Genomic DNA, 26,250 nt, shown 5'->3' with positions numbered 1-26,250 from the left:
GATGCAAATGAGATCTTTGAGACGAAATGGAGATTCTTCACGTGGTAATTCCTGTTACATGGTAGAATATGAAGGAATAGCTTTCAGTTTTGAGTATGTAAATTCTCTGGGGCAAGGTCTGTAGCATGAGGAGAGTTATCTGGAAGTGCAGACATGCTTCTGAGCACACAGACATTTTTCTCATGTCACATTCTCCCATATGTGTTCTCTTCCAAAGCAGTTAGGTTAATTTCATTAAAATTGCTTCTGATTTGTGATGCTGTGCATGAGACTACACTGAGGTCTTCTGGAATCATGTTGCTTTAGAAAATTAAGATAGAGGCAAGTATACTTTATGTATAAATAAGCTTGTCTCCTTTTCACCTTAAAATCTAAAGAAAGCAATTTGTAGGATTCCAAACTTCCAGATAAGGCTGAATTCCTTTATTTCCTGTTCTCTTTTCCAGACATAATGATTCCTGTGATGTATTAATTCATAACTCTAAAGAACTTGTCAGTGTAATTTTCAAGGCTGGAAGTTTCTTAGTCCTTTCTGCCTTTATGTTGCTGTCTTCTAGAGGGAGGATTTAGGTTTGCAAAGGGCCAGACTTGGTTTTTTAGTTAGATCCTATAATAGGATTCAGATCTTCCTTTCGTACTCTTTCTGTTAGGGCAGACATTCCCACTGGGAGTGCTTACAGTAGTTTTTTCTTTTTTTCACCATTTAAAAAGTGGTGCTTTCTGGTAAGAGCTTGTACTTAGCCTGAAACCTGCTCTTCTGCCTTTCTCCTGGCTGTGTTGATGGATGGATTAAATGGCTTTTTTGGCATGTACATTTCAAAATTACCTGGTGCATGACACTGCAATAGTGTATGACCCACTTTGGTCTTAGATAGGTAAACTATGTTATCATTGAGATATATCTTCAAAGACACACCTTCATGAAATCAAGAAGGTGAATTTTGATACACAGAACTTGATTCCAGCATGTAGAGTGCCTGAGTAACTGAATGGCAACCTTACTTTTTAGAAAGTCTTGCCTATTTTGTGTTGGTACGTTATTTCCTTTTTCTTTCATGTGTGCTTCCTCCTACTGATGAATGTTATGCAGTCACCAAAACAGACCTTTTTTGTTTTTTTTTTTTTTTGGTAAATATTCAGATAAAGGATTGCTCTAAGGAGCAGTGACTACATTGCTTGGCAGGCAGCCTTCATTTTCTGTGAGCTTTCTGCTACTGAGCATCATAGCTCCCTGATACGATCAAACACTTGGCAGTGGAAAACTGCCACAAATAACACTGCAGCTTTGTAGCCTTTGTCACCAATCAGCTCTCAAAAGCTCTTGGAATTAGGTGAAGAAAATATTACTTTAATATTTTTATCTTTTTGTACTCTTTTGATTGTGTGTCTAAAGAGAGCATCTATGTAAATAGCCTTCTTCAGATTCAGATTTTCAATCTCATATTGGAATCTCTTGTGTGATAAACAGCAAGGCTGCTGCTCAGTATGCGCCAACACCTGGGAATAATAACGAAAAAATAACAGTGAGAAACTGCAGAGCATCTGTTCTTGACATTAACTTTCCTCAGTTTGACAGACTGCCACCACCAGATGTTAATCTTATGTGCCTTTTTTTCCACTGGAGATGGCGGCCTTCCTGCCTCTCTTTGCCTCTAATAGCTTACATCAGTGCCCTTTGGAGAATTCATGAAAACAATTGTGTCACCACAATGATCTCTAAGAACCACCACTTTGCAGTGCTGTTATGATTATCTAGCAAGATGGGTTAATTTTAAAACAAGGAAATCTGGAGCAATGTTTAAGCTTAATTTTTTTTTCTTGTGGCTTGGGACATACTTGTGCAATGAACCTGTATCTCAGAGACTGTAAGTGTCCACTTATTTCTCAGCCAAAGGTTTAGTGTTTTAATTCACACAGAAGCAGTCCCATTTAGTGCAGACGCCCCTATTTGGCCTTGTCCTGAGTGAATGTTTCCAGTGGAAAACATGAACATTTAGTAGCAGGTCTAAATAAACCAGAACTGAGCAAATATTTGTAACAAAGAACTTAATAGGATACACTGTGAGATCCATGCTTTCATTAGCTCCCCCTCACTGTTTATAATAGTCAAAAATGGAAAACGCATCTGTCAATTTAGCCTACATTCATTTAAAACATTGGCTAGTTTAGTATGACCACAGAAAACACTTAGGAATTTTCTTCCTCTGGTTTTGTGATAAGTCTATTTTATGGAAGAATTATGTTCCATGTGTAGTAGGAGGTTTTGCGCAGCTTTACAGAGCACCATATAAACTATCAAACAGGCTATTCATCAGCATTTTTTGGGTTTATAATGGGATGTGGTTTAGCTTTTCCTAAGTGCTAGGCTCCATTTACCTGCCAGCTACTGAGCCCGGTTCTCTTCAGGTTTGAGGTAAGGTATGCTGAGAACCCCTAAATGATGCGGGGTTGCACACTGACCTGGTTCCAGTGACAGAGCCCCAGTACACAGCCAGTGCCAGAGAGCAGGGCTCCGTGCCATCCAAACGTGTGCCTCCACTTGGCATCAGGAGCTGCAGAGCACAGGATCAGTGTCTGCCCACGCACAGCAGCCACAGCTGTGGTTTTGTGTGATGTGTGCTATTAGATACTGCAGCTTACAGCTGCTGCTGGGGGTCAGTTGATGTTTGACTTTCCTGTGTGCGTTCAAGTCTGCTCTGCAAAGCTCTCTGCCTGTGCTTTAACTCTGCAATTCTCTTGGCATAAAGAGAAGAATAAAGACATCATTGCTTGAGTGCATTGTTCTATGTCACAGGAACTCTGCTTTAACCAGTAGAATTTTGATGGTATTAGTAGGTTTTTACTCCTTAGGGATGCTTTCAGTATTTATGTTTTGTTTTGGTTTTGGTGTTGTGGCGTTTTGTGGTTGTTTGTTCGTTTGTGGTTTTAAAATTTGTTTGGTTTTTTTGTTGTCTTGTCCATTTTTTCTAGGTTTTGTTTGGTTTATTTGGTTTATTTGTTTGTTTTTTCACTTCCCTCTAACCTGAAAGTTTCATTCTCAATAAAAAGAATCCCCTCTAAGGAGGAATACTTTGGAGAAGACTGTGGTTATGGTCCTTCCCCTCTCCTGCTTAGTTCTAATGTAGTTGAGGTCAGAATCTAGGCTGGTCATACAAAGATCATGCAAAATATTTTCCCCAAAGTTATTGAGAATTATTTAGCATGCCTAAGATTTGCACACATGAATCAAAGCCTTGGTGCTTAGTTTGCTTCTATGCAATGCTAAAAAACCCAGAATTGTTACAAAGGCCAATGATAACAATTGTTACAATTTTTAAAAAGTTCTCCCTAATTTGTCATTTTATGTTTTCATTACAAAAAGTGTCCATCTGATGAAGTGGGCTGGTCTGTGATACATGTGTAATACCTTTTATTTGTCCTTTTATTTGTATCCCCGTTTTGCTTTACAAGCAGGAAAATTAACTTTGTTCTGTGTTATTATACATTTGAGCAAAACCTGGATGATGTACAGTGAGTCATTGTGTCTTCTCTGTTGAGTCTTCCTATGAGGTCCAAAATTAAAAACAGCATTGTCATGGAAGACATTTGATTCTCTATTTCAATGCAGCCAAAAAGCAGCTATTTTTAAAAAATCATTAGGTTGAAGAGTGATTTCTTTGCATGATATCTGTGATCCAGTGGGCCAAATGAATGTGACTTCCGGGGGTTTAGCTGGTTGACTGGGCACTCTCATATCCTCATCTAGCTGTTTTTTATGGCACAAGGGACCTTAGAGCCAGAGTGAAATATTGAAAGCCCAAATACAGAGAATCTGCTCCTGAGTAGATTGGAAGTTGAACAGGAGAGATCACTTCATCAGTTCATATGTTGATATTCCCTCTGTGAATTGTCTTGTGTTCCAACTGATTGTCTGGCAAGATGCATTCTTCTAAATATGCATTTTGGAAACCCTGAGAAATTACTCTTGTAAAAGTCCTCTCTGTTATTCCAAGTTGAAAGATCTAAATGTTATCTGTAATGTACTAGGTGGGTCATCTCATCCTAATGTGTTTTAAATTATCAGATGATAAGAGATTGTATTTGCTGCCATATGGATATTAGAATTGTTCCAACTACTAATTTATCTATGATATACATGAAAGAATAGCATTTATGTCTTTGTCCCTGTCTTTATAATTTTTTTTCTGTAAATAGAAAATGAAGTTCCCGGTTCACAAAATTAATTTCCATCCAGAAATCAATCTCTGTCAATGCCAAGAAAAAAGTAAACATAATCCTTGTTTTAAAAATTTACTATTATTTCATATTAACAGTCTATGATGATAGGGAATAGTCTAGTAGAAACTTAACAAGTTGCCTCGTTTAGCACGTATAATAGATATTTTTGTACTTAATTTTTCATGTGCGGCATTTGGGCTAATGCCAAAAAATTTGAGCTCATAAGACTGAAATTACCAGTGATACACCAAATCCCTACATAAAGAAATGCAGTCTTGGCAAACTGGACTTTCTATTACTTTTAAAAAAAAAAAAATTATGTATTTTATTTCATATTATTTTATTTTGTTTTTATTTTTTTAACTCTCACAGCACCATTATAGTAAGTTTGTCTGTTGTTTTCAGGTTGATCCCCTGTTTACAGTGCCTGCACCTCCACCTCCGATTTCCAGCAGTATCACACCTCAGATTCTGCCTTCCTACTTTTCCCCATCTTCATCCAATATTGCAGCACCAGTCGAGCAGCTTTTGGTACGGACACGTTCAGTGGGTGTAAATACTTGCGAGGTTGGAGTAGTAACAGAACCCGAATGCCTTGGACCCTGTGAGCCTGGGACCAGCGTGAACTTGGAAGGAATTGTGTGGCATGAAACTGAAGAAGGTAAATCGTTTTTTCCATTAGGTTTGTCTCCGAGATGTGTTGGGAAGAGGGTGTATGCTCTGTCTGCCTGGGTGCTGGCTAAAGGCTTGCTAATCTGTTGGGACACCATTGTATGCTATGGCAGTCACAGCTTTACAGTTCACTTAGTGAGCTTTCATTTTAAAAACAAATGGCAGGTCTTTTTATTATTTAAAGCAGCTGTGTTTTCCAAATGACCTACCGCATAACCCTAGCTAATAACAGAATTGTTTCCTCTTGCTAAATTAAGAAAAGCATATGAAGAAATTGCTAATAGAATACCATAAATGTCCTATTTAAATGAACATCATGAGGAGGTGTTTATGTGATGGGAGTGGATATACGAATAGTTTAGATGAAAACTTAGCTAAATATTTCAGCTTATTAAGAAATGCCATTATTACATAACAATAGAGGCCCCAGAGACCCTGCAAAAATTCAGTTTCATGTGATTATTTTTGCTTTTTGGTTATCTAAAATATGCTTTAAGAGGAAAGCTTTCAGCTTTGAAGAGAAGTGTTCCATGTGGTGAAGAAGTGCTATCAAAACCAGATTGATTTCTTTAATATCCTTTGAAGACATTTGTCTGAATAGGAGTGCTGGAGAGCTTTGGGGAACACTAAACATTGATTTGCTATGATTTGCTATGATTTAGAGCAAAGTAGGAAGAGGATTATGCTGTGATATGCAGATTTTTCCATTTTGGATTTCAAAAGCTATTTATTAAAATTCCAGCTTTCTCCTGCTAAAAATATTGCATGTGTACACTAAACTTCTGCAATTTTTCATATTATAATAGCAGATGTTTTCATTTATAGCTGTGTGAAAATCTTTCTTTTGAGGATTATTTTATTTTTAGTGATCTACCTCCCTCAACAGTGAAAACAAGATTATTTACAAAATGATATAATGACAGAATACAGCGATGCAGTGCTTCATGATAAATCCTGACATGCTTCAGACCATATGCACAATGGCATTTCGTCCTTTGCAGTGATATATAAGACCTCACCAAAGTGCTCTACGCTGTCCTCTCAAAAATCAATAGAAAGAGTCAGATTTACTTGCTTTTATATGCTTTCATCCATCCATCTTTCTCTCTGTGTATGTCTACAGCAGATTCATAAGGTGGATTGATCCTTTTAGATTGTTTTTAAAGCACAGTATAAATTCTGGTTTAAAATATCCCTGCAGAGATGACTGCCCTTAGCAACTCCAATCTTTCTTGGCTGGCCTGTATTAACCAGAGTTGGAATGTGTGGGTGTTAACTGTGTTGACATGAAAGAGCAGTAGCTGTTAATAGTGTTATTCTTGCTGAATAAACTAAACTTCTGACCCCCACTGAATTTAAGAGGCCTTCCTTGCGAAAGGTTTGGCACTGGAAATGAAGTATTAAAAAAAGTGCATTCTGGTCAGGGTGACATTCCATTTACCAGTATCTCAGCACTCTAGTGGTTTTAAAACTCTTGTTAGTTAATGGAAATGAACTCCCTTAGCCTTTTCCTAGTTTTGTCTAAAACAATTTTCTGTAACAACTCAATTCAGTAATGGTATGTTTGAGTGAAACTGAGTGTGCCTGTTTTCATAGCTTTACAAACACTCTGTGTACACTATGAATGACTACAAATATAGATAAAATGGGATTCTAAAATACTCTAGAAATATAGCTAGAGTGTAGATTAAGAGACTGAAGATAGTTGATATGATATCATATTGTGTTGTTTGTACCGTGCTCTGTTTGAGTGTTTCAGATCCTGCTGACTGAAGAAAATAATATAAATTTGACTGTTTTATCCCAGAGTCCACGATCAACACTGTATTAAGAAAAATGAGTTCATAATGATGATTTGCATTTTAATTAAGTTTTTGATGTCTGGAGCACACACATAAGTACATATTTATGTGTTTTCAAGCTTTCAGGAATTCCTGAATTTCCTGTTCAGGAAAGCAGCTATATAAAAGCTTGCATGGGGCCATTTCTGCCAAAATCTAGGAATCAGCATACAGATGGGTCTTCTTTTTGCCTTTAATAGAAAAAAAAATATTATCAGATACTGATTTTCTCAAGTTCTGATTTTGACTTTAGGGCAGAACACAGCCTTTCCTGAACTGGTGTAAATCCACCTTACTTTAACCAAAGTCTTTGTACCTAGGCACTTCTAAAACCATCTGGACATTCATGATGACATACAAATTTTTTTTGTGATTTTTATGTGTTTCTTTAGTTTTCACTCCCTTTACTGCTTTCCAAAAGTAAATAAAAACGCCCATGCAAAATTTCTCTGGCTGTCTATAATATCTTATAGCTTCTTAACATAAAACAATTTAAACAAGCTAAGGAAGGTATGAACATTTCTAATCCTGGCTTTTGTTTTGAGATATTTGAATTGTTTTGTATCTAGTTTAGCCACTCTGTAAAATGAATTATGGTGTGATAAGGAGAGGCTTGTAGGCTGGCTGCATACTCATAGGAACCAAGTGTGCTGCTGAGCAGCCTTTGTGTGCTGCAGAAACAAGTTGTGGGAATGCAAATACAGAAAGGATGTGGTGAATCACAGTTATTACAACAAGAATAGTAGCCTGAGTGGAGAAAGATAAAATCAAATAGTTTATGCAGAACTCATTATTAGCATAAATGTAAAGCATACTTCATAAAAGAGAAGGTATATACTGAGAATTCCTGCTATGAAGCCATCTGAAGTAACAAGTTTTATGTATGTTGAGCTAGTTGTCACAATCTGTTGCATTTGTTCTTTGAGGTCAGAAAAAGGATAATGTTCAGGCTCATGAGTCATATTTTTAAGATCTCTTCAAGGGTAGGGGCCAAGGGAAGAAAGCAACACTTGATTTCTGACAAAATTCTGAAAGATCAAAAAGGGCATTGTTGCAACTCTTTTCATTACTTCCACACCACTTTATTTAGTTGACTTGATTTAATAAATCAGACAGACCATTTTTCCCAGCGTGTTTTAATCTTTAGAGGTGTAGAGGGCAGCTGGCATCTGAAGCCTGTGATATTTAATTACAGGGGGTGGTAACAAACCATAGGTGGTTACTCTTAAATGACTGAGTTATCACATGGTTTTCACATGGGCATTTCTCAGCTGCTCCACTAAGCTGTGTACATAATTGCTAGTATGTATGCCATAGGCATTGTCATCTGCATAACAACCTTGTTTGGATATAACTTGGTAGTGTGTCCAAAGTGGTGGTAAAGGCTGTGAAACAGAGCACCATTGTCTGAGGCTATCCTGTGGGAGAGGAAGGAGAAATTATTATGTGGGCAAGTCAACCTGAAACTGGCAGCTGATGTGGATATTTGACACCAGAAGCTATCTGCAGTAAAAGTCCTTCACGGATAGCAGCTTGGTAGTGTTAACTGGAGTGTGTGTTTTGGTTTGTTTGATCATTCTGATGTTCTGGGGAGCAGCTGCTAAAAGTCTCTATTGCTATACTGAGAAAAAAAGTTTATCTTGAATCAGGTACTTGCTAAATTGTGTGATTATCTTCTGGGAAAACAATTTCTAAGTGAGCAATAATTGCTTCTTACTGCCTGGAGGAAATAAAAATGACCCAGAAAAAAGGGAAACCACCAACCAACTTTCTAAATTGCTTAGAGCCCTCGGTTTTTTTTCGGCTTCCCACACGCAGTTGCCCTGGGTCACGTCCTGGTTTTAGTTCTGCATCTAGTAGTAGAGTCTGCCTTTAGGTGGGAACCAGTTGTTCTGATGGTGTCTTTTTTTCCTGAAAACTGCGTAGGAGACAGCCCTTGCTGCCTTTGTGTGCAGAACAGGCTGTCTGCATGTGGTGAGATTCTTCCTCTTTGTGCAGAACAGGTGCAACCTGCTGTTGTACAGTAACAAATAATGGGAAAATGACCTGTGTTTTTTAATCAGTGTTAGCTTGTTGGTCTTTATGACCTGAAACTGATTGCCAAATAGAAGAAACAGGAATCTGCTGGATCTCAGAAGCCTGATGGGATAATTTATAGGGTATTCCAAATTTGTCACAGCATCAGTTCTGACACTATTTTGCAGAATTTTTAGAGAAATTTAGTAGAAAGGAGAGGGCTTAGATGACAAAGAGGCATGCTGGTATTTGTTGTGTGTACAGTTTTCCAGCCTGCCACTTTTGCAACTAATATGCATGGTTTGTTTTGAAAATGTTATCTGTTGCACAGAGCTGATGTGGATTCCTCTCTGCCTTACTATGTGGTCTTAGTTTTGCAAAGACTGCTTTAAAACAACAGTGTGTTTTAAATATCTTTGTTTAAATATGTGTTTGTACATGTGTGTGCAAGTAAGGGTGTGTATGTGTCAACAGAAATAGAATTAGAAGAATGAGTAGTCTGGCTGTCTCTTATTCCTGTTAGCAATTTTTGTGGTTTAACAACTTACTTACTTTCACAAATACAGAGGCGTGATCAAACAATGAAACTTGTAATGGTGAAAGCCGTGTCAAATGGGTAAGGAAACAAATGTAGAAATTAGAGATTTTTATCAAAGAGCATTACAACAATTCATAGAAATTTAGAGAAACATATTAAATCACATTTTTGTCTTGAACTCAAGCAAGGTTTATTGAGAGAGGCAATAGGCTTTATTAAACCAAGTGATACAGTTGTAAAGAACAGCTTTGCTTTTATACTGGGTGCATTTACATTTCTGTGTGATGTAGACCATTGACTTGCTGGGTACAGGGGTAGGGTATTGTTAACCACTATATTTAATTCAGAATTGTCTATTTTTATGACAGAAGCATAAAGATAACTACTGCTTAAAAATTAGGCTTTGTTATGTCCATGTTACAGAGAAGTGCTCTGTGGAGATAAGTAGGGTTTTTGGCTACCTACATGAACAGAACACCTAAAATCCAGTTGTTTTCTCCTGCTGCATGGGTCGTCTGCTGACCCAGTATGAACATCACTCACTATCAAAATGCCCTCTGTCAAGAAAAAGCCTTTACATGTATTTATATTTTTACACACTATTTTTAATTTTTGCTCTTTCTACTTTATGTGATAGCAGACCCAGTAAATCGGTGGATTTAAGGAAGCCTTAAATACGTGATTTTTTAATAGACTTCCAGCTGTCTCATTGTGTCATCTCAGGCACTTCGAGTCTGACATGTATTATGTGTTACATAGAAACCTGTAGCAGAAGAGATACGCTTTGCATCTCACAATGGAAAGCCACAGTCTTGCATAAAAATGTTTGTGGTTTGTGGGAGCTCTACCTACTTTACAGAAGGAATCTGGGATGTACACAGACTGTCGGAAACAAGTTTTAAGAGTTGTAGGATTCCGACCACAGGATGGATTTAGCTGTAGTTAAACCAAGATTTGTCATGTCTGAAGGGGCCATTTTGATCATCTTAGCTGTTTGTGTGACCTTGTGAGAGTATGCACTTGTTTAGGGACATAAATTCAGGCATTGTCCTCTAACTGACTTCTACACTGATTCTTGTGTATTTCTTTGAAACATAGAGCACTGGCCAGTGTTAGAGCCAAGGAGTGCCTACGACTTGTAACCTGTTTTATGCCAGTAAATGAAGAAAATAGTAATTTTAGAGTATCCACAAAAGCCTCTCAATTGGTTTTAAACCATTGGGACTGACTTTATGAACCAGGTGCACATGGTTGTGATGTGGCTTCAGTGAGTTGCCCTGAATCAGCTGGGTCACAATAACCAAACCTTAGCAGCCTCTTTGTTCTCAGCAAACAGTACATAAGTCATGTCAGTATAAACATCAGTGAAGCAGAAATTCAAAATCGAATATGGATGGTCCCTGCTGGCAGAGGAATGGAGATAGAAGATATTTTTGAGTTTTAATTTTGATTCTGTTGCAAAGAGCTCCTTTTCCCAAAAATTTCAGTTAGTCATTGATATAAATATAAGTTTGAAACTGTTTGATGTAAAAGTGATGTAAAGCATCATAGATTAGTGAAGAGCTGTTAAAACAAAAAAAAAAAAAAAAAAGAGAGGTGAAAACAGAACCTTTATTAATTTCCAGGCTTTCTAAGTACAGCAGAGAAGTCAAGGTGGCTCATCACCCTTTCCATTTCTTCCCAATACCATTACTTCAGATTTTTGAAGACTGCAGATCAACACTAGAAGAAAAGCACTTAGGAAATTTGTGCTGTTAAACATGGAATTTGGTATTTACATGTCAGCATTCCTCCTTGAACATAAACACCCCACAGGGTCTAGCCAGTGCTAGTCCTACAGATTTGTTTAGAGAGGCTGTACGCCTCTGTTGCATGGAGGAATGTGTGATTTCTGTACTGTCTAGTGCTTCTCTTGTTGGTCCACTCTTAATATACTGATGTAATGCTAAGCAAATTGTAGCCTCAGTGCAGTCCCAATAACTGGCCAAAAACATCAGATGTGGCTTATTTACCCTGGGTACTAATAGACAGCTTATCTAAAGGGACCTGGGAAATGCTACATTTTGCAACTGAGTGAGGATCTGGGTGTAATTCTCTTGGTATAATCCAAAGCAGAGAATGAAAAAACTTAACAAATTCCAGACAGTGCTTACATAAAACTCTGCATATTGCCAGACTCCTACGGAGGAAGACTCCCTGCGCTTCTTGTACATACATTGAAAATTATCCCTTTTATAAACAAGCATATAGGGGCAGGGAGGGTGCCTAGAAAAAGAAAGGAGGATAATTGAGATTGGAAACATTTGCTTGGAGGTATTTGAATGTGAAACTGAGCCTGCTCAAGCAGTGAGGTTATGAACACTAAAGGAGCTGCTTCAAGAAAAGCAACAGTTTTGAGCATTTATTGCTCAAAAGCAAAGTCTCAGTAGCAGCAGATTGCTTAGAAGTGAGACTGTTCCAGTATGAAATACTTGGAACGTGTGATGTTTGGATTTGTAGATAGCAGGAATAGAGATGACTACTAATGAAGTGTGTGTGCATCCAGGTGTTTCCTTACTGAACAAATACCATTGGAGTAGGGAATGAAAGCACAACTGTAATGGTATCTTTAGCTGGTGTGCTTCAGGGATTAACCCACTTCTTTGAAGATGTTCTCTCGATCAGTATTAATTTTATACATAGTTTAAATAGTTAGAAAAAGCGGTTGTATTCCAGTTTTTCTACGCTCCTAATTGGCACCAGTCTTGTACGGTGGTGAATGAGAGGTTCTCCCAGTTGATAAGATTGTGTGTTTGTACTAATACAGATTAATACAAATTTAAAAAATAATCCTTTTTCTCTACTGTTTGAGGCTATGTCATGAAAAGCTGCTTTTGGCATTGGGACTAATTTTCCAGTATCAGATCAGTGGCTGGCCGAACAAGCAGCTTTTCATTTTTTAAAAAGAAAGAGTGGACAGTTAAATTTTGGTATCCTGAGGCATATTTGTAATTCTTTCTAGTTGCTACTGATGTAGTAGTAACTAGCTACTAATCTGGAATTTTTGGTGGCAAGTAGCAATCCAAAAAGCAAAGGAAAAACTCAATTAAAATTTTTGAACAATGAAGAGCCCTTTGACCTTCAGGGTTAATAAAAGATTATTGCTTATGTTTTTGTTCTAGAAGAGGGAGGCAGGAAACACAGAGGTTGAAAATGTAGAGGGTGAGGGAGAAGAAAAAGAATATATATAAAAAAGAAAAGTTCAAGGGAAATACCTTTCTTGATTTACTCTGAAAAAGTAGGTCTGGATTTACAAAAGCTGGTGTTGCAATGGAAAGCACAATTGAAGTTCATCACTTTTATATCCCCAAGTGCTATGAAATTTAGGGTAATAAAATCCCCTAGAAACATCTGGGATGAAAAACAAAAGACCAGTATTAGAGCATTTTGCTTTAATTTTGGTTTTCAGGATTGGTTTTTTTTTGGTGGTTTTTTTTTTAAGGGGTATCAACTAAACACTTACACATCCATCAAAATTAGCACTGGTTTGAGTATACTAGCGGTAGATTTAAATCTTAATAGAACCTAAAGGGGATATAGCTATGGAAATAAATGACTGTAGAATTAATTTTTAAGGGCAGATTTTTGTTACCATCCTTGTTAAAGATTTAATCAGAATCAAGAAGCATGTTCAAGAAAAGCCTTAAGAACCTTCTTTCCCCCTACTATTTTCTTTTCTCTCTGGTTTAAGATATCAGTTAAGTTTATTTGGGATGTTTACTAGGCCTTCACTTGGGTCAATATTTTGTGCGTTTAAGTGATTTTGTTTTGTTTGAGTTTTGTTGTTTCTGTTTGAGTGTTAGAAGAAGATCAGGCTATTCGCTGTTTCTGTAGTAGTTTAGCTAACAGTATGATGATCTGCGTTAATAAAATGTAACTGACATTATTTGTTAGGCGATGGCAATTCTGTCGCCAGTCCCTAGCGCTGAGGATAAGTGTTGTGGAAAATCAGTTTCAAGCGGGGGCAGTTCCAAATCAATTTTCAATTAATCTAGAGGTGGTGGGGTTTTTTTCCCATCACTTAAAACTTCTTCATTTAAGTCGGTTGAAGCAAGTAATTATGTTTTACTGCCTGTTTACTTTCCCCTGTAGTGACCAAACCTGTACTTCTTAACCTTGCATTCATATTGAGCTGGCTTTTGTGGATCTTTGAAAGCCCTGAGGCTATGTGACCCACTCTAGCTGGGATTTAGAAACAGTAAGAAGAGTCTCAGGTTTCACTAAAAGAGCTGTTTTCCTTAGGGAAGAGAGAAACAGCTCAGCTTTTAGCAGAGTATGACTTATAGTGTGTTACAGATTTTAAAAAGAAGCTTACTTTTTAGGTTATTCTCAACAATTTTCTGGAAGTCCTAAAAGTTAAGACTGTAGGTTCTGTGGAGAAAGTTTTGCAATAAATTAATATTGAGGGATTTTGTTCACGTCACTCTCACCTTTGACAGTGAAGGCAGTACAAGTTCATCTGCATCCAGGCCAATTTCATCCAGAAGAATCACTGGCTGTTAATAGAATTCATAAAGCTTCAGACTAGAAAGAATCACTGGTTACAAGACTGAGCAATTAAAAAAAGTTAAGAAAAAATAAAAAACAAAACCAAAAAATGGCTCATGGGTTCCAGCAATTTCCAGCCAGACACCTTTATTTAGAACTGATATAACCAGACGGAAGGCCAATAGATGCTACTAATGTTCATTCTTTTAATGAAGATCAGATTCTTTTTTGCTGAATGCTGGAGAGAATGACATTCCCACATAGTTTCACACACTTGAAAAAGTCTTTCATTTTTCTGCTATTGTGTGAAAGAAAGAAAAAATTTTCCTTGATATTCTTATGAAAATTTAAAATTCAGCATTTTTAAGCACATGTGACTCATCAATGGAAAAATTTTTTAGTACTTTGACAGTATCTAATTTTTGAGATTTTTCAACTTCATTAACTTTTTGCAGCGCCCCCCTGGGCCCCATTTCTTTCAGGGTGCAGGTTACTTAAGATGGGAGTGAAAGATCTGGGGTCTGAAACATAGCTACATAGAAGTTTATTTTTCATTAAACTGCATAGTCAAGGTTGGTTAAAAGCAGATTTGTCTGGGAAAATGTCCAAATATACTTCAGGGCTGGGAGAAAAGGCGGCAGCAGGGTTGGTGGTGGAAGTGTTTCTGGAGATACATACATACGTACATACGTACATACATACACTTCTGTTGGTGTTGGGGATTTTTTGTTTAGTTTTTGTTTGTTTGTTAGTTTGTTTAGTTTTTGTTGTTGTTGCTTTGGGTTTTTTGTTGGTTTTTTTGAGGGCGATGTGTGCATCCTAAAAGCTGGACAGACTGGTTTCCTTGAACTTTCTTTGCTCCAGCACCTGAACTTCTGTGGGCCTCAGCTGCTGTGCTATTGTGCCAAGGTAGTGCCACGTGCTGAACAGGGAAGCTGTCGGTGCCAGCTGGCTTGAGATGGGTTTTGAATGACTGCACCCCCCTGCAAATGCCTTCCTGTTGACAGTGGAGGTGAAGTTGTGTAACATTTTAGTAGTTTATTTGATGCTACTCACTTCTGCAAGAGCTGACAGCCCCTTTCTCCCTCAGATAAAGATTAAAGGCAGAACAGAGGTTTAGTAACTGATGCATTTTCATATGAAATATGAATGGATAGGCTAATGCCATTTGTTTTTACTTTGATTCTGCCCACACAAGTGCCATATGAAATTAGTATAAATGAGGGGGAAGAGGGGCTCTTGAGGGGCAGGAGTAAATCTGTAGTTGGTTTTGCTTCAAGGCAGTAGGTGGTGATTGCATTACAAATTATTCTGTTGGTCCAGACAAGCAAGTGACAGGAAATAATTTAGAGAAAATGGTTTTGTATCCCCAAAGCATTATCTTTGAGAAGCACAGTTAGTAATGCTGTTGTGAAAAGAAACCTCCATTTGGACAGACAGCTTGATGTGGGCAAAGCTGCTAATTTGTTTTCAGCTTCAAGGAGATTTAGAGTCTTTGCATCTTTGGCAGTAACACACAATGTAATTGTCTCCTTTCCCCTTAATCTTCAGTCTAGATGCATTGGCTTAATGTGGCTAGGAGAGGACTGGAATGTTGACTGAATTAGCTGCACCAGACAGCTTACCCTAACAGGTGAGGAGAAGTTATTTCAGCACTCTTGACTTTGTAGTCAAAGTCACAGAGAAGAACGCTGGCTGTTCTTTTCATCATTGCATCTAGTGGTAGAAACCCTTTTAAGCAGAATGGAAAATAAATTGTGGGGTATGAAAGGGAGGTGACAGAACTAATGTTCTTGCACTGGCAACATTACTCAGCTATGAGAGGCTCTCTGTAAATAACAGCTTTGCTTTCATCTATTTTCTGCCTCTTTCTTTCACAGAAGTAATTTTGTAACACTGCAATTTTTAAGTACTGCAAAAAAAGCTAACTGTGCACCAGGAGATTTGTTTGCATTCCTGTTATTCAGTTTGGTATTGTTGGTGGGCAGCAGCTGCTTATGCTTTTGGAATATGTGCCATTAATATATCACTGGTTTAAAACTAGCTCAATTCACTAAAACTACAGTCTTCAGTAAAGGGATGTAGCACATCATTGAGCAATTAAATTATTTAGTCAATCCAGTGGTTAAGCTTGGGTCAGCTTTGAAGGGTAAATTTCATTGCTGGGATACATTCTTGGCTATGAATGAATGCATGAATAATCTGTCTTTGAACCTTAAGATGCACAATAGACACAATAACTCTTGAGTTGAACTCTTGAGAGTGGGCTGATTTATGGGCAGCTGTTGAAAGTGCTCCTAGTCAAATTATTTTTTAATCTGTGAAATAGAAACCTGTAGTATATTTGCTTTATACCATTCCAGTGGTAGACAGAAAAAAGCTGTGCAAGTTTTTACGACGGGTTTTTAATTTATAAATTAAAGATTAAAAGGAAAAAGTAATGATTTTGACATGGTACATTGCCATAAAATGAAAATCACTTGTCAGGGCTCCAGCAGACAAACAGCTGAAGGCATTGTTGACCTCAGCTGCTCAGCCAGTTGATCTGTGTGAGTTGCCTCCCGTTTAGCAGAGGCAGCAGCGGGGACTGTGCGTGCTCCCAGCGCCAGCAAGTTCACAGACCTGCCTAAGCCAGCACGAGTTTCATTTGCATTAATGCTGTGATTGCAGGTGACCATGGAGCTGGCACACATTTATTTCTACCTTCCCTGTTTCGAGGGCAGCGCCAATGTACAGGAGGGTGTAGCATTCCCCATGCCAGGATTTGACCACGTTGGTCTGCAGGAGGGCACCATTTGCTGGAAGGGTCAAAAGATCCCTTTGGTGACCAGCAGTAATGTCTTGGCATGGCATCTTTTCAATCCTGGGGAGGATTGAACTCTCCTTGCCTCAGTATCTCTTCCTGAACTATTGTGTTTACATTACACAGTGCTTACAAGGTTTACTGGTTGTTGTAGGGCATTCTGAGTTATTAATATTGTGTCATGGAAGTTGGGTTTTTTTGGGAGTTCTGAGAATTAGTTACAGAAGGAGCAATTTGGTTTTATTTTCTTTCAGCTAACAAGCCAAACAGATGGGGAAGCAGACCTGGAGTGGTTTTGCTGGCTGACTGCCACGATTCTGTAAATTTTGATTTGTATGGATATGTAACAGTTTTATTTTTCCCTTTTTAGAAATGTATGCCTGTAAGTCTTTGGGAAATTAATCACTGGCTTCCTGTGAAATGTGCGCTTGTAAAACAAATGTTGTAGCAGTGTGCCGTGCAGACCCTGTGTTGTGTCAATTAGAAAATGTGACATCAGCAAACTCCATCGACTGTCAAAGGCTAAAGCACTTTTCAAAGCATCGTTCATTCACGGCTCTCCAGAGAAAGAATTAAAAAATGACAGAAATTTGAACTGCAGTTCAGTACAATTTTATTGTTTTTCTTTGCCATTCAAAAGGTACAGGGCTTGTAATTCTGCCCAAATGAGATTTTTAATACCATTTGACCTTGCACTGCTTTGTATTTGAAATTAACAAGACATTCATATTTTCAAAATCTGTAGTAATAACCAAGTGTTAGGTGATCAAAACTTGGATATCCTAAATTTGAAGTAGAGAGGGAGAAAGAAGAAAAATACAACCCATGATTCACCTTTTGGTCTGTCCTTCACCACTTCATGCTGCTCTTGGCACCTCCTCACCAGAACAGCCTGCAATAAAAAGTTACTAAAGCTTTTATTAACTGTGATATTGATGATGATGTAGCCACTAATTACACACCAAGAGGGCTACATTTAACAGTAAAAAATGCTAGAAATTTAAGCACGTGACTGACAGCCTGGGTCATAGTCCTTTTTTTTTTCCCCACTTTTTCCCTGGAAATTTTAAGAACTGAGTTTTTTACTCTCACTCAGCATTTGGATCTTTGAGATCAAAAGGCTTTTCCTTCAGAGAGTTCCATGTTGTTATTTAAATGGTAATGGGATCTATCCTCAGTTTGACTGTGAGTATTTTAGCTTCAGCAGACTTGGGATTTTCATTATTTTCAGTTCTGTGCTTCTAATGGAGGAGGTGATCTGGGCAATGACTAAGATTATTGTAAATTTGGAAGCTAGTTGGTAATGACTAGAGTTTAGGAAGTCACATAGACTATTTAAGCAATATGTGCTCCAAAATTAATGACTTTGTTGCTCTAATAATTTTCCTTTCTTCACTGGTGACTTTTGCTTCTAGAGTACTTCCTTACTGACAGAGTTATGTTTCTTTATAGTGTGGACTGTGAAGTATACATAAATAAGGGGATTTTTTTAAACTATTTGCCTGCAAACCTTTGGTTTAATATAGTACACTCTCAAGAAAATGTCATGGCCATGAAGTGCTGATCTTCAGAGAGACAGTGTTTGAAGACTATAAAGCTCTGGTGTGTACCTTCTATGGTAATCTTCAATACTTTCTGGTGAAAAAAAAATATTTTTACATCATTCCTTTGCAGACAGAGCCAACATTTTGCTTTAATCCCTCTCTTCCCTGAACTGGACTTCCTCTCTTGTGAAGCCTTACCACCTTCAGCTGTCAGTGTAATCAAGCAGCATGAAAATTGCTATCATTGTTATCCAGGAAAAACACTTTCCCAAGGGAACGTATTGCTATATGATATCACTATCATCGTAGTAAGTAAAGTACTGCTGAAGAGCATGATGAGACACAATTGTATTTCCTGTGCTTGGTGACTTGGTTTTCATTTCTCTCTGGGGAGACCCCAAAACACCCTCAGGTATAAATACTGTTAAAGTGGCTAAACTGTATTCAGGATTAAAATGTCCTTGTGCTAAACATTACACAAGAACCTGCAGACCTGAGTCAGAGAAGCAGGCAGTTGAATGTGACAGTTTTCAAAATGCCACAGTACAACTTCCACGTGTAAAGGAAAAAGGCATCTACAGAGTCAACAGTGGTGCCTTTGTGTTACTGCTGTAGCACCACAGACTGCGTTAAAAACCTCTGGTGTTCTCTAATAATATTAGATGTACCTTCCCATTGACAAGCTCATTTTCTTTAGACCACCCAACATCACATCTAACCTGCAGCCTTTTTTCCCCTCAGTCTCCTTCCTACCCTCCCCCAAATGTATGGTGCATGTGTATTCATGTTTTTGCTTTCTGCTCACGGAGGTATCCAGCTGGGAAAATATAGTGTGTACAATACTTTCTGCCTTCAACTGACATTTCTCATAAATTGCAACAGAAACACTGCTATCAGCAGCTAAATAGCAGGTATAATACAGCTCTACATAGCAAGTCTCAGCAGGACACAGAAACTATGGTTACCATATTTCCAAAGAGAAAGGGTTGGGAGGCAGAGTTCTTATATAAGAATAACTGGGGAAGGGGAATGAGAAACATTTAAAATGCATTCATTGAAAGCTGCCTTAAAAAAAAAAAAAAGGCTTATGGGGCTGACTCAGTGGCTTCACATTCACTTTTTGCTGAATTGTTGTTTTAGAAGACCTCACAAGAGGTTTCTATCATAAGCAATGCAAAACAGTCTTTGCTAGTTGGCCCTTAAAAAACACCCCTACCCTCCACACACATTCCTTGAAATACTTTTTGGAAAATATGTAATACTTAACTGCTGCTGTAGTATAAAATGTTTATGACAGAATGCCTGGGTCAGCCACATTGCATTTATGGTTTGGTGGAAATAGACTAGTAAATATCATTATGTTCCTAATCACAGGATTTAATAAGTTTGATTTTGTCCTCAGCTCTATTCAAGCTCAAATCTTGACTGGAAAAGGCTAGAATAAAACCTCACAGCATAGATTAGAAAATATATCACAGTATTTATTGGCAATTTTTTTTTTTTTTAGGTTTTTTTATGTCTTGGGGCTTTTTTTGCTTTTTTTTTTTTTTGTTTTGTTTTGTTTGTTTGGTTTTGGTTTTTTTTTTTTGTTTTGTTTTTTTATTTTATTTGGGAGTTTTTTTAGTTGGTTTGAAGAGGAGATGAAGCCGGATGAGATCTTGTTTATCACAGGTTGGTCATTTCTTTGTGATCTTGGTAGAAGGACAGCAAACATGATCTTAAGTATTGACATAAATGATCTTAAGTATTGGCAAGAGAGATTCAAGTGAGATACATCAAGGATAATGAAGCTGTGGAGTAGATTATCTAGCAGCTTGTGGAGTCTTCCATTAAAGAAAAAACTACATGAACATTTTTCAGGATGTTTATCATAGATGCTGATACTGCCTCAGAAATAGGAGGGGGGTGGACTGGGCAACCCCTGAAGTCCTCTTTGCTCTGTAGTCCAATTCTGAGAGCAGGATACTTTTGGGTCTGGTTTTTGTTTTATTGTTTTGGTTTGGGTTTTTTTGCTTCTCACATGGTGATTTCCTAGGAAATTAGGACATAGTGTGTCTCCTACCTCCTTTCTTTTTTCTCCCCTTAGATTAAAAATTAGTTGAACAACATTAGTGAAATATTTTTAAAAGGCCATAATAAAGAAATTGTACTGCCTAAACAAGGACTATATATAAATTATAGCAGACAGCTATTAATCAAGGTCTCGTGGGAACCAAATATGAAACCGAGAACAACTCTCTTATGGACAGCTTAATGAAGACCAACTGTTGAATCCCCACAGCTAAAGGAAGAATAAGGAGAGAGTGCAGGTACTCTTTGCGGGGAAAAGTACCCTTGTGCTTGGCTCTAGCTTTTTCATACCAGTACCTAACTAGTAAATACCTCATCATTTTGAAGGATGCTTCTCCAGTAACCTTTGTGTTTTGCAACATAATCTTTCAAAGCTGTCTTAGGAGGAGTGAGGGAAGGCAGTGTTGTAAACATAGTACAGCAAATTGAGATAGAAGAATGCCGTCAAGTCTGAGGGAGGCACGTAAACAACACTAATCTTCCATTGGTTTCAGTTGTAAGAGTATTGAGGATATACTGCTCTTCTTCAGTTTATCAAACTATTTTCAATTGAATGTTTTCCAGCAGTAAAACATTCCATTCTTCATTAGCATTTTTGTTCGTTTCTTCAAGTGCTATTTGTTGTATGATGAGTTTTGCTTGGAGAGAGCTAAAAAACCCAACTCTTCAGGGTCTCAAAGACATGGCTAGGTCTATTTTATTTATGCTATCCATTAGGTAGTTGGCAGACAGCCTTCAGAGACAGAGTTTAACTCTTAGTCTTCCCACTTTTCTCATTCTTCCTACCATCCAATGGTAATAGTATTTAATGTTTTCCTATTCTGTGCTATTTTCCTTGCAGCTGATGTCCCTCTGGCAGAAAAAGGGGTAATAGTGAGCTTTACCACTGTCTTCATTTGAAAAGACAGATATCTGCTAAGGAGGGCAAGAGCCTCTCTTGAAATGGAAAATGTAAACCTCCTCTCTCTAAGTCATTATAATTTTGAAATTACGGGGCTCTCAGGCAAAGATATGGAAATATGAATAACAGTTCTTTATTAGGAAAAAATAAAAGAAATGCCGTAATGCAAAGCAACACTGACAGAGTGAGACTATGACCTGACACCCTGCGGGTCAGGGTGTTGACAGCAGTCCGATTAGACGGTGGCTGCAGCCCTCCAGCAGTGACAGGTGTGGTTCTGTTGGAGCAGGGATCCTGTAGAAGGGTGGAGTTTTCCTCTGAAGGTGCAGTGGTGGTGTAGATGGGCCTGGTCTTCCTCTGGGAATCCAGTGGAAAAAGGTTCCCCTGGTGTTCCAAATCTCTGATTATATCCAGGTAGGAATCCTGGCTTGGCTCCTCTCCCTGGGCAGAACATCTCCCAGTGGGATGATGTAATTTTCTCAGTCATGCAGTGAGATTCAGTGGCCCATTAACAGATATTTTCTGGAGGGAGGATGTGTTTGTGGAAGAGATAAAGAAAACTGCCCAATTAACAGAAGATAACTGCCCCACCTCTAACAAATGGTAATAGAATACACAGCCCCAGCCACATCTTGCATTACAGCCTAAGACAACCATTAATGTTCTCTTTGATTCATCCTTCATTAGGGTTTTTTCCACAGTCTTCTCTTACACTTCTGAAGTTTTAGAAAGTCAAAGTATCTCATTAATTTCTCCGGGTGTCAGCCATAGTTTTGTCAAAGAGCTGTCATTAGACATTTTTTTATCTAACCATGAGTCTCCTTGGCTGAGCAACTAGCTTACAAATACTTTACCTTTCTCTCTATCCATTCTCCCTAAAAGAGGATGCTATCTCACAGACATCAAGAAAAAGCCTTGTACTTCTTTAATTGTGTAGGCAGATTAATTTATTAATCTCCCATTGCGAAGATCTTTAAGAAAAAAAATCTTTAACCAATAAGCAAATAACTTTTATTTGTGCCTGCTACATTCTCTAGGCAGGATAGGTGAAATGTAGAGTCAGAAAAGTAAGTTTAAAGCTGTTTAGATTCTAGACACAATTTCATCCTTTATGTCTCAATGATCCTTATGATCATTGTGAATCTCTGAAATCTGGATAAATTTGGAAGGTTCTGCATTTGCTTTCAAACACAAAGACTGAAATTGGATTAAATCTTACTAGAAGTGTTCTTCCTTGACTGTCATGTGATGGTTAAATGTTGGGGACAATAAATTATCTTTTTACTCTCTGAGTGTCTCTGACAGCCTTCTGTAAAGTACAGCCCCCTATCCTTGGAGGTCTATGGGCTCATTTTCAGCAATTCCCAAAGATATTGAGAGTGGGTATATTAAACCCCTTAAGAAAGACATATCAGAGAAAAAAAAATAGGTCTTGTCTAAAACACTGGCTATTGACTTGGGAAATTTAAAAGTAATTGAAATAAAGTCAGGGATGTAATTTTACATGGAATCATTTCAGAACTAACTTAGTCTAGCTACTGAAATAATCCCTTTGCAGTCTTTTGGTTTAAGGATGTTTTACTTCCAGTTGCCAGTTTTTCAAGTTTACCAGATTTGCCTTTTGTCTTTTTTTGTCTGAAGTATTGTCAAGTCTTTGGACTAGTCTATAGGTGATTAAAAATAATAAAAAAATCAGAAAAAGTACACAAAAATTTTTAAAAGGAATAGTTGCTAAATTTATATTTATGGAATACAGATGGTTTCATGAGTATGCTTGTATCTTCAGGATCATATCAGTGTAACAATGTACATATAGTCCTTATGAACTCTTTGGTCAAGTTTGCATTTCTAATGGAACAAATGCAGATTCTGGTGTTTTTAGAAATAGTTCTTAGTCACTTGGGAGTTTTATCAAGGGAGAAAAGGGCTTTTTCAGAGGACAGAAGCTCAAAGTAATATAACCTTTCAAATCTTACAGGAAAGTTAGAATGCTTCTGTTGGACAACAGAGAATCTTTGCCCTAGAGGTTTTTCGATGGAATTCTGCTATTTTTAAAACATCCAAATGAAGGGTAAAGGTAGCAGCTTTCTACCAGCATACCAATCCTCAACTGGAAAGAGATCACAAAAACTTGATGTGGATTTCTTTTGGCATAGCTCTTGTGTGTCCTCCAGCCTCTTCCTTGCAATCTGATTCCGTTCACCAAGCCGTCTTTTTATCTGTCTATCCGCAAAAGTTTTCCTACTAAAAAGTGAATGATTCTGATTGTGCATGGGCCTATGCAAAACTAATGGATTTGGGCTAATGTGATTGATGAAGGGAAAAAGACAAACCCTCTACAAATGTATTCCATGAGCATATTAAATTCCTAATTTTTTTTTTTTGGTTTTTTAAAGTAGTTTGCTAGCCATTTTATGTAGTTTCAGATCTTTGTTAACAAGAATATATCAGTTCCTGTTATTAAATCTGCAGTCTTCAAATCTTCACTAGTGTCCCTTGTTTCAAAGGCAAGTTCCTTCCTTCCTTATAGTTTTCATAAATAATTGTAATTTTCTTTCACAAAATGACGTTTATGGAAGATTTTCAACCAGAACTGGAAAGGTGTTCCAGGAGAAAACACCCTTTACTAGTGGACACCAGTCTTAATTTTGTTCAGCTCCCAAAAGAGGCAAAAGACGTCTATATTCTTGTGTCCCTAAAGAGTTGAAACAAGTGTGTGGCCTTTATATTGATCTCTAGTTCTCTTCTCTAGGTCACAGGGGGAAGTCTGCTAGAAGAAATGCAGCCTCTAAGCAATTATTTGAATAAACACTCAAAGTTCATTGAGAGAACTTCTGAACACAATGAAACTGTGAGGAAAAGGTGCCACAGCCTCGTCTCCCTTCTGGGTGAGGAGAGAGGCTTCTGCCAGAGATTTGAAAAAGGCAGCCAACTGTCATTCCTTTCACACCTTCCTGAAGTGTTACAAACTTCTTGTTGTGGCATCTGTGTTACTGCATTTGGTTGTCTACTGCTCAAGACGCGGTTCATCAACAGGGAGATCATGGGTGGAGACATATGGAGGTCTGACTTTTTTTCCCCACTGCCACCCTTCCTTTGTCAGTGCTGCTTTTTTTTTCACCTGATGAAATGCCCTGAATCTGAGAGATTCTACTTTGCCCTTTCTTTTAAGTGCCCTTAATCTGATGGTGAATATTGCACAGGAAGCATAAGAGAACAAAATGCAAGTACAGCATCAGTTTTTGCTGATTACTTTTGTGGGTTCAGATGGTCATCTTCATAAAATCATAGAATATGCTGAGTTGGAAGGGACCTACAGGGATTATCAAGTCCAACTCCTGGCCTTATGCAAGAACTTCAAGAGTCACACCACATGCCAGAGAGCATTGCCCAAATATTTTTTGAACTCTGTCAGGGTTGGTGCTGTGACCCTGGTGAGCCTGTTCCAGTGCCCAATCACCCTCTGGGTATTTTTTCTAATAGTGAACTTAAGCCTCCCCTGAAACAACTTCAGGCCATTCCATCATGTTCTGTCACTGACACCACAGAGCAGAGATCAGTGCCTGCCCCTCCTCTTCCCCTCACAAGGAAGCTGCACCTGCAGTGAGGTCTCCCCTCAGTGTCCCCTTCTCCAGGCTGAACAGACCAAGTGACTTCAGCCACTCCTCACACGGCTTCACCCCAAGGCCCTTCACCATCCTTATGGCCTCCTTTGGGCCCTCTCTAACAGCTCAGTGTCTTTTTTGTGTAGTGGCACCCAGAACTGCCCCCAGCACTCGAGGTGAGGCTGCCCCAGAGCAGAGCAGAGCAGGACAATCCCCTCCCTTGCCTGGCTGTGATGCTGTGCCTGATGCACCCCAGGACATGGGGGCACTCCTGGCTGCCAGGGCGCTGTGGGCTTATGTTCAATTTGCCATTGACCAGACCCCCAGATGCAGGACCCTTCCTGCACTCATTTCTTCTGTCAGCTCTCATTCCTGTCTGTACATCCAGGGCTGTCCTGTCCCAGATGCAGAATCCAGCACTTTTCCTTGTTAAACTTTTTATGGAGGGTGATTACCAATCTCTTCAGGTCACCTTGTCTTCTGAAATACAAGACTCCTCTTCATAAGACAGGGAGGTAGGTGTGTTGAAAGATCCTAACTCTATAAATAATGTGGAGAGCCAAGAGGAGAAGAGCAGTCTTACCATGCAGTTTCCTCCCAGCCAGTAGGAGGGTGAATATCTACCCCATTGAACCCCCACAATCTTCAGGGGTATAAGAAAAAATGCATTGGTTAAATGTACTTATGAAACCACATTCACATAGGACTGAGGGAGGTAGATTTTATAAGGATTTGACACATCACACTGGCATTTCTGAAAGAGGAGGTCCATTTGAGATATGCAGATTATTCCATGTAGTAAATGATGGCATCATTTCCCTTGCTTCCATCCTGACAGAAACCATTAGCTGTAGTGGATTAGCTGCTGTCTGAGTGGAAGTTGTTCTGACAAGGATGATCATGTAAGAAGGGAGCTGTAGTTTTATATTAGAGGAGAGATCAGAAAACTAATGCATCAGAGAATTTGAAGAGAAAGAACAAAACACTCCCAGAAGCCTTGCTTTTGTGGCCTGTCAGAAGCAGCTTTCTTCATGTGGCCAGAAAGAACATAAATGACAATAAAACATGGAGTGAGGAGTTGTACTTAATCTGACTAAAAGCTGTACATAAAGTCTTTATCAGTCTTTTCTGCTCCTGCTGTTACAGGCATATATTTTCAGGCATTCAGTTCATTTCCCCCTCCCTACTAGGCAGGGGTTGCAAAAATTCAAATTTGTTGATATTTTCAGTATCAGAAATAGAGAGTGAAGGATAATACTCGTATGACCCTAGTTCAGACATGACATTTCTTTCCTTTCCCCCCTCCCCCATCAGTTTTACTGCATTACTAAGCACTCATGGTGTGGTGGTGATCGAGTTTACAAGCACTGTCATCATAAAGATGGGAAATGAAAATGTTTTTTGCCAAAATTCATGAAGAAGTAGCAGGTGAGGTGTGGAACTCAGAATTAAGCCCTTGGGGCTTTTGGTCAGTGCATGGTGTGCTCTCCAGCACAAATCTGCATAACAGAATGA

At 38.4% G+C, this 26,250-nt stretch overlaps 1 protein-coding gene across 5 annotated transcripts in view; it reads left to right on the top strand.

The window, feature by feature from the left end:
* ZNF608 (zinc finger protein 608) overlaps positions 1-26,250 on the top strand; it is an 83,381-nt gene that overhangs the window by 32,637 nt on the left and 24,494 nt on the right. For all 5 annotated transcript variants that reach the window (XM_064736140.1, XM_064736138.1, XM_064736139.1 and 2 more), the window contains exon 3: positions 4,624-4,879. In XM_064736140.1, the coding sequence (XP_064592210.1) occupies positions 4,624-4,879 (256 nt within the window). The remainder of the gene's footprint in view (positions 1-4,623; positions 4,880-26,250) is intronic.

The sequence above is a fragment of the Zonotrichia leucophrys genome, chromosome Z (genome assembly GCF_028769735.1).
Source record: "Zonotrichia leucophrys gambelii isolate GWCS_2022_RI chromosome Z, RI_Zleu_2.0, whole genome shotgun sequence".
Classification (NCBI taxonomy): domain Eukaryota; kingdom Metazoa; phylum Chordata; class Aves; order Passeriformes; family Passerellidae; genus Zonotrichia; species Zonotrichia leucophrys.
Note: the sequence above shows the minus strand (reverse complement) of the source record. Positions and strands in the feature narration are given on the sequence as shown.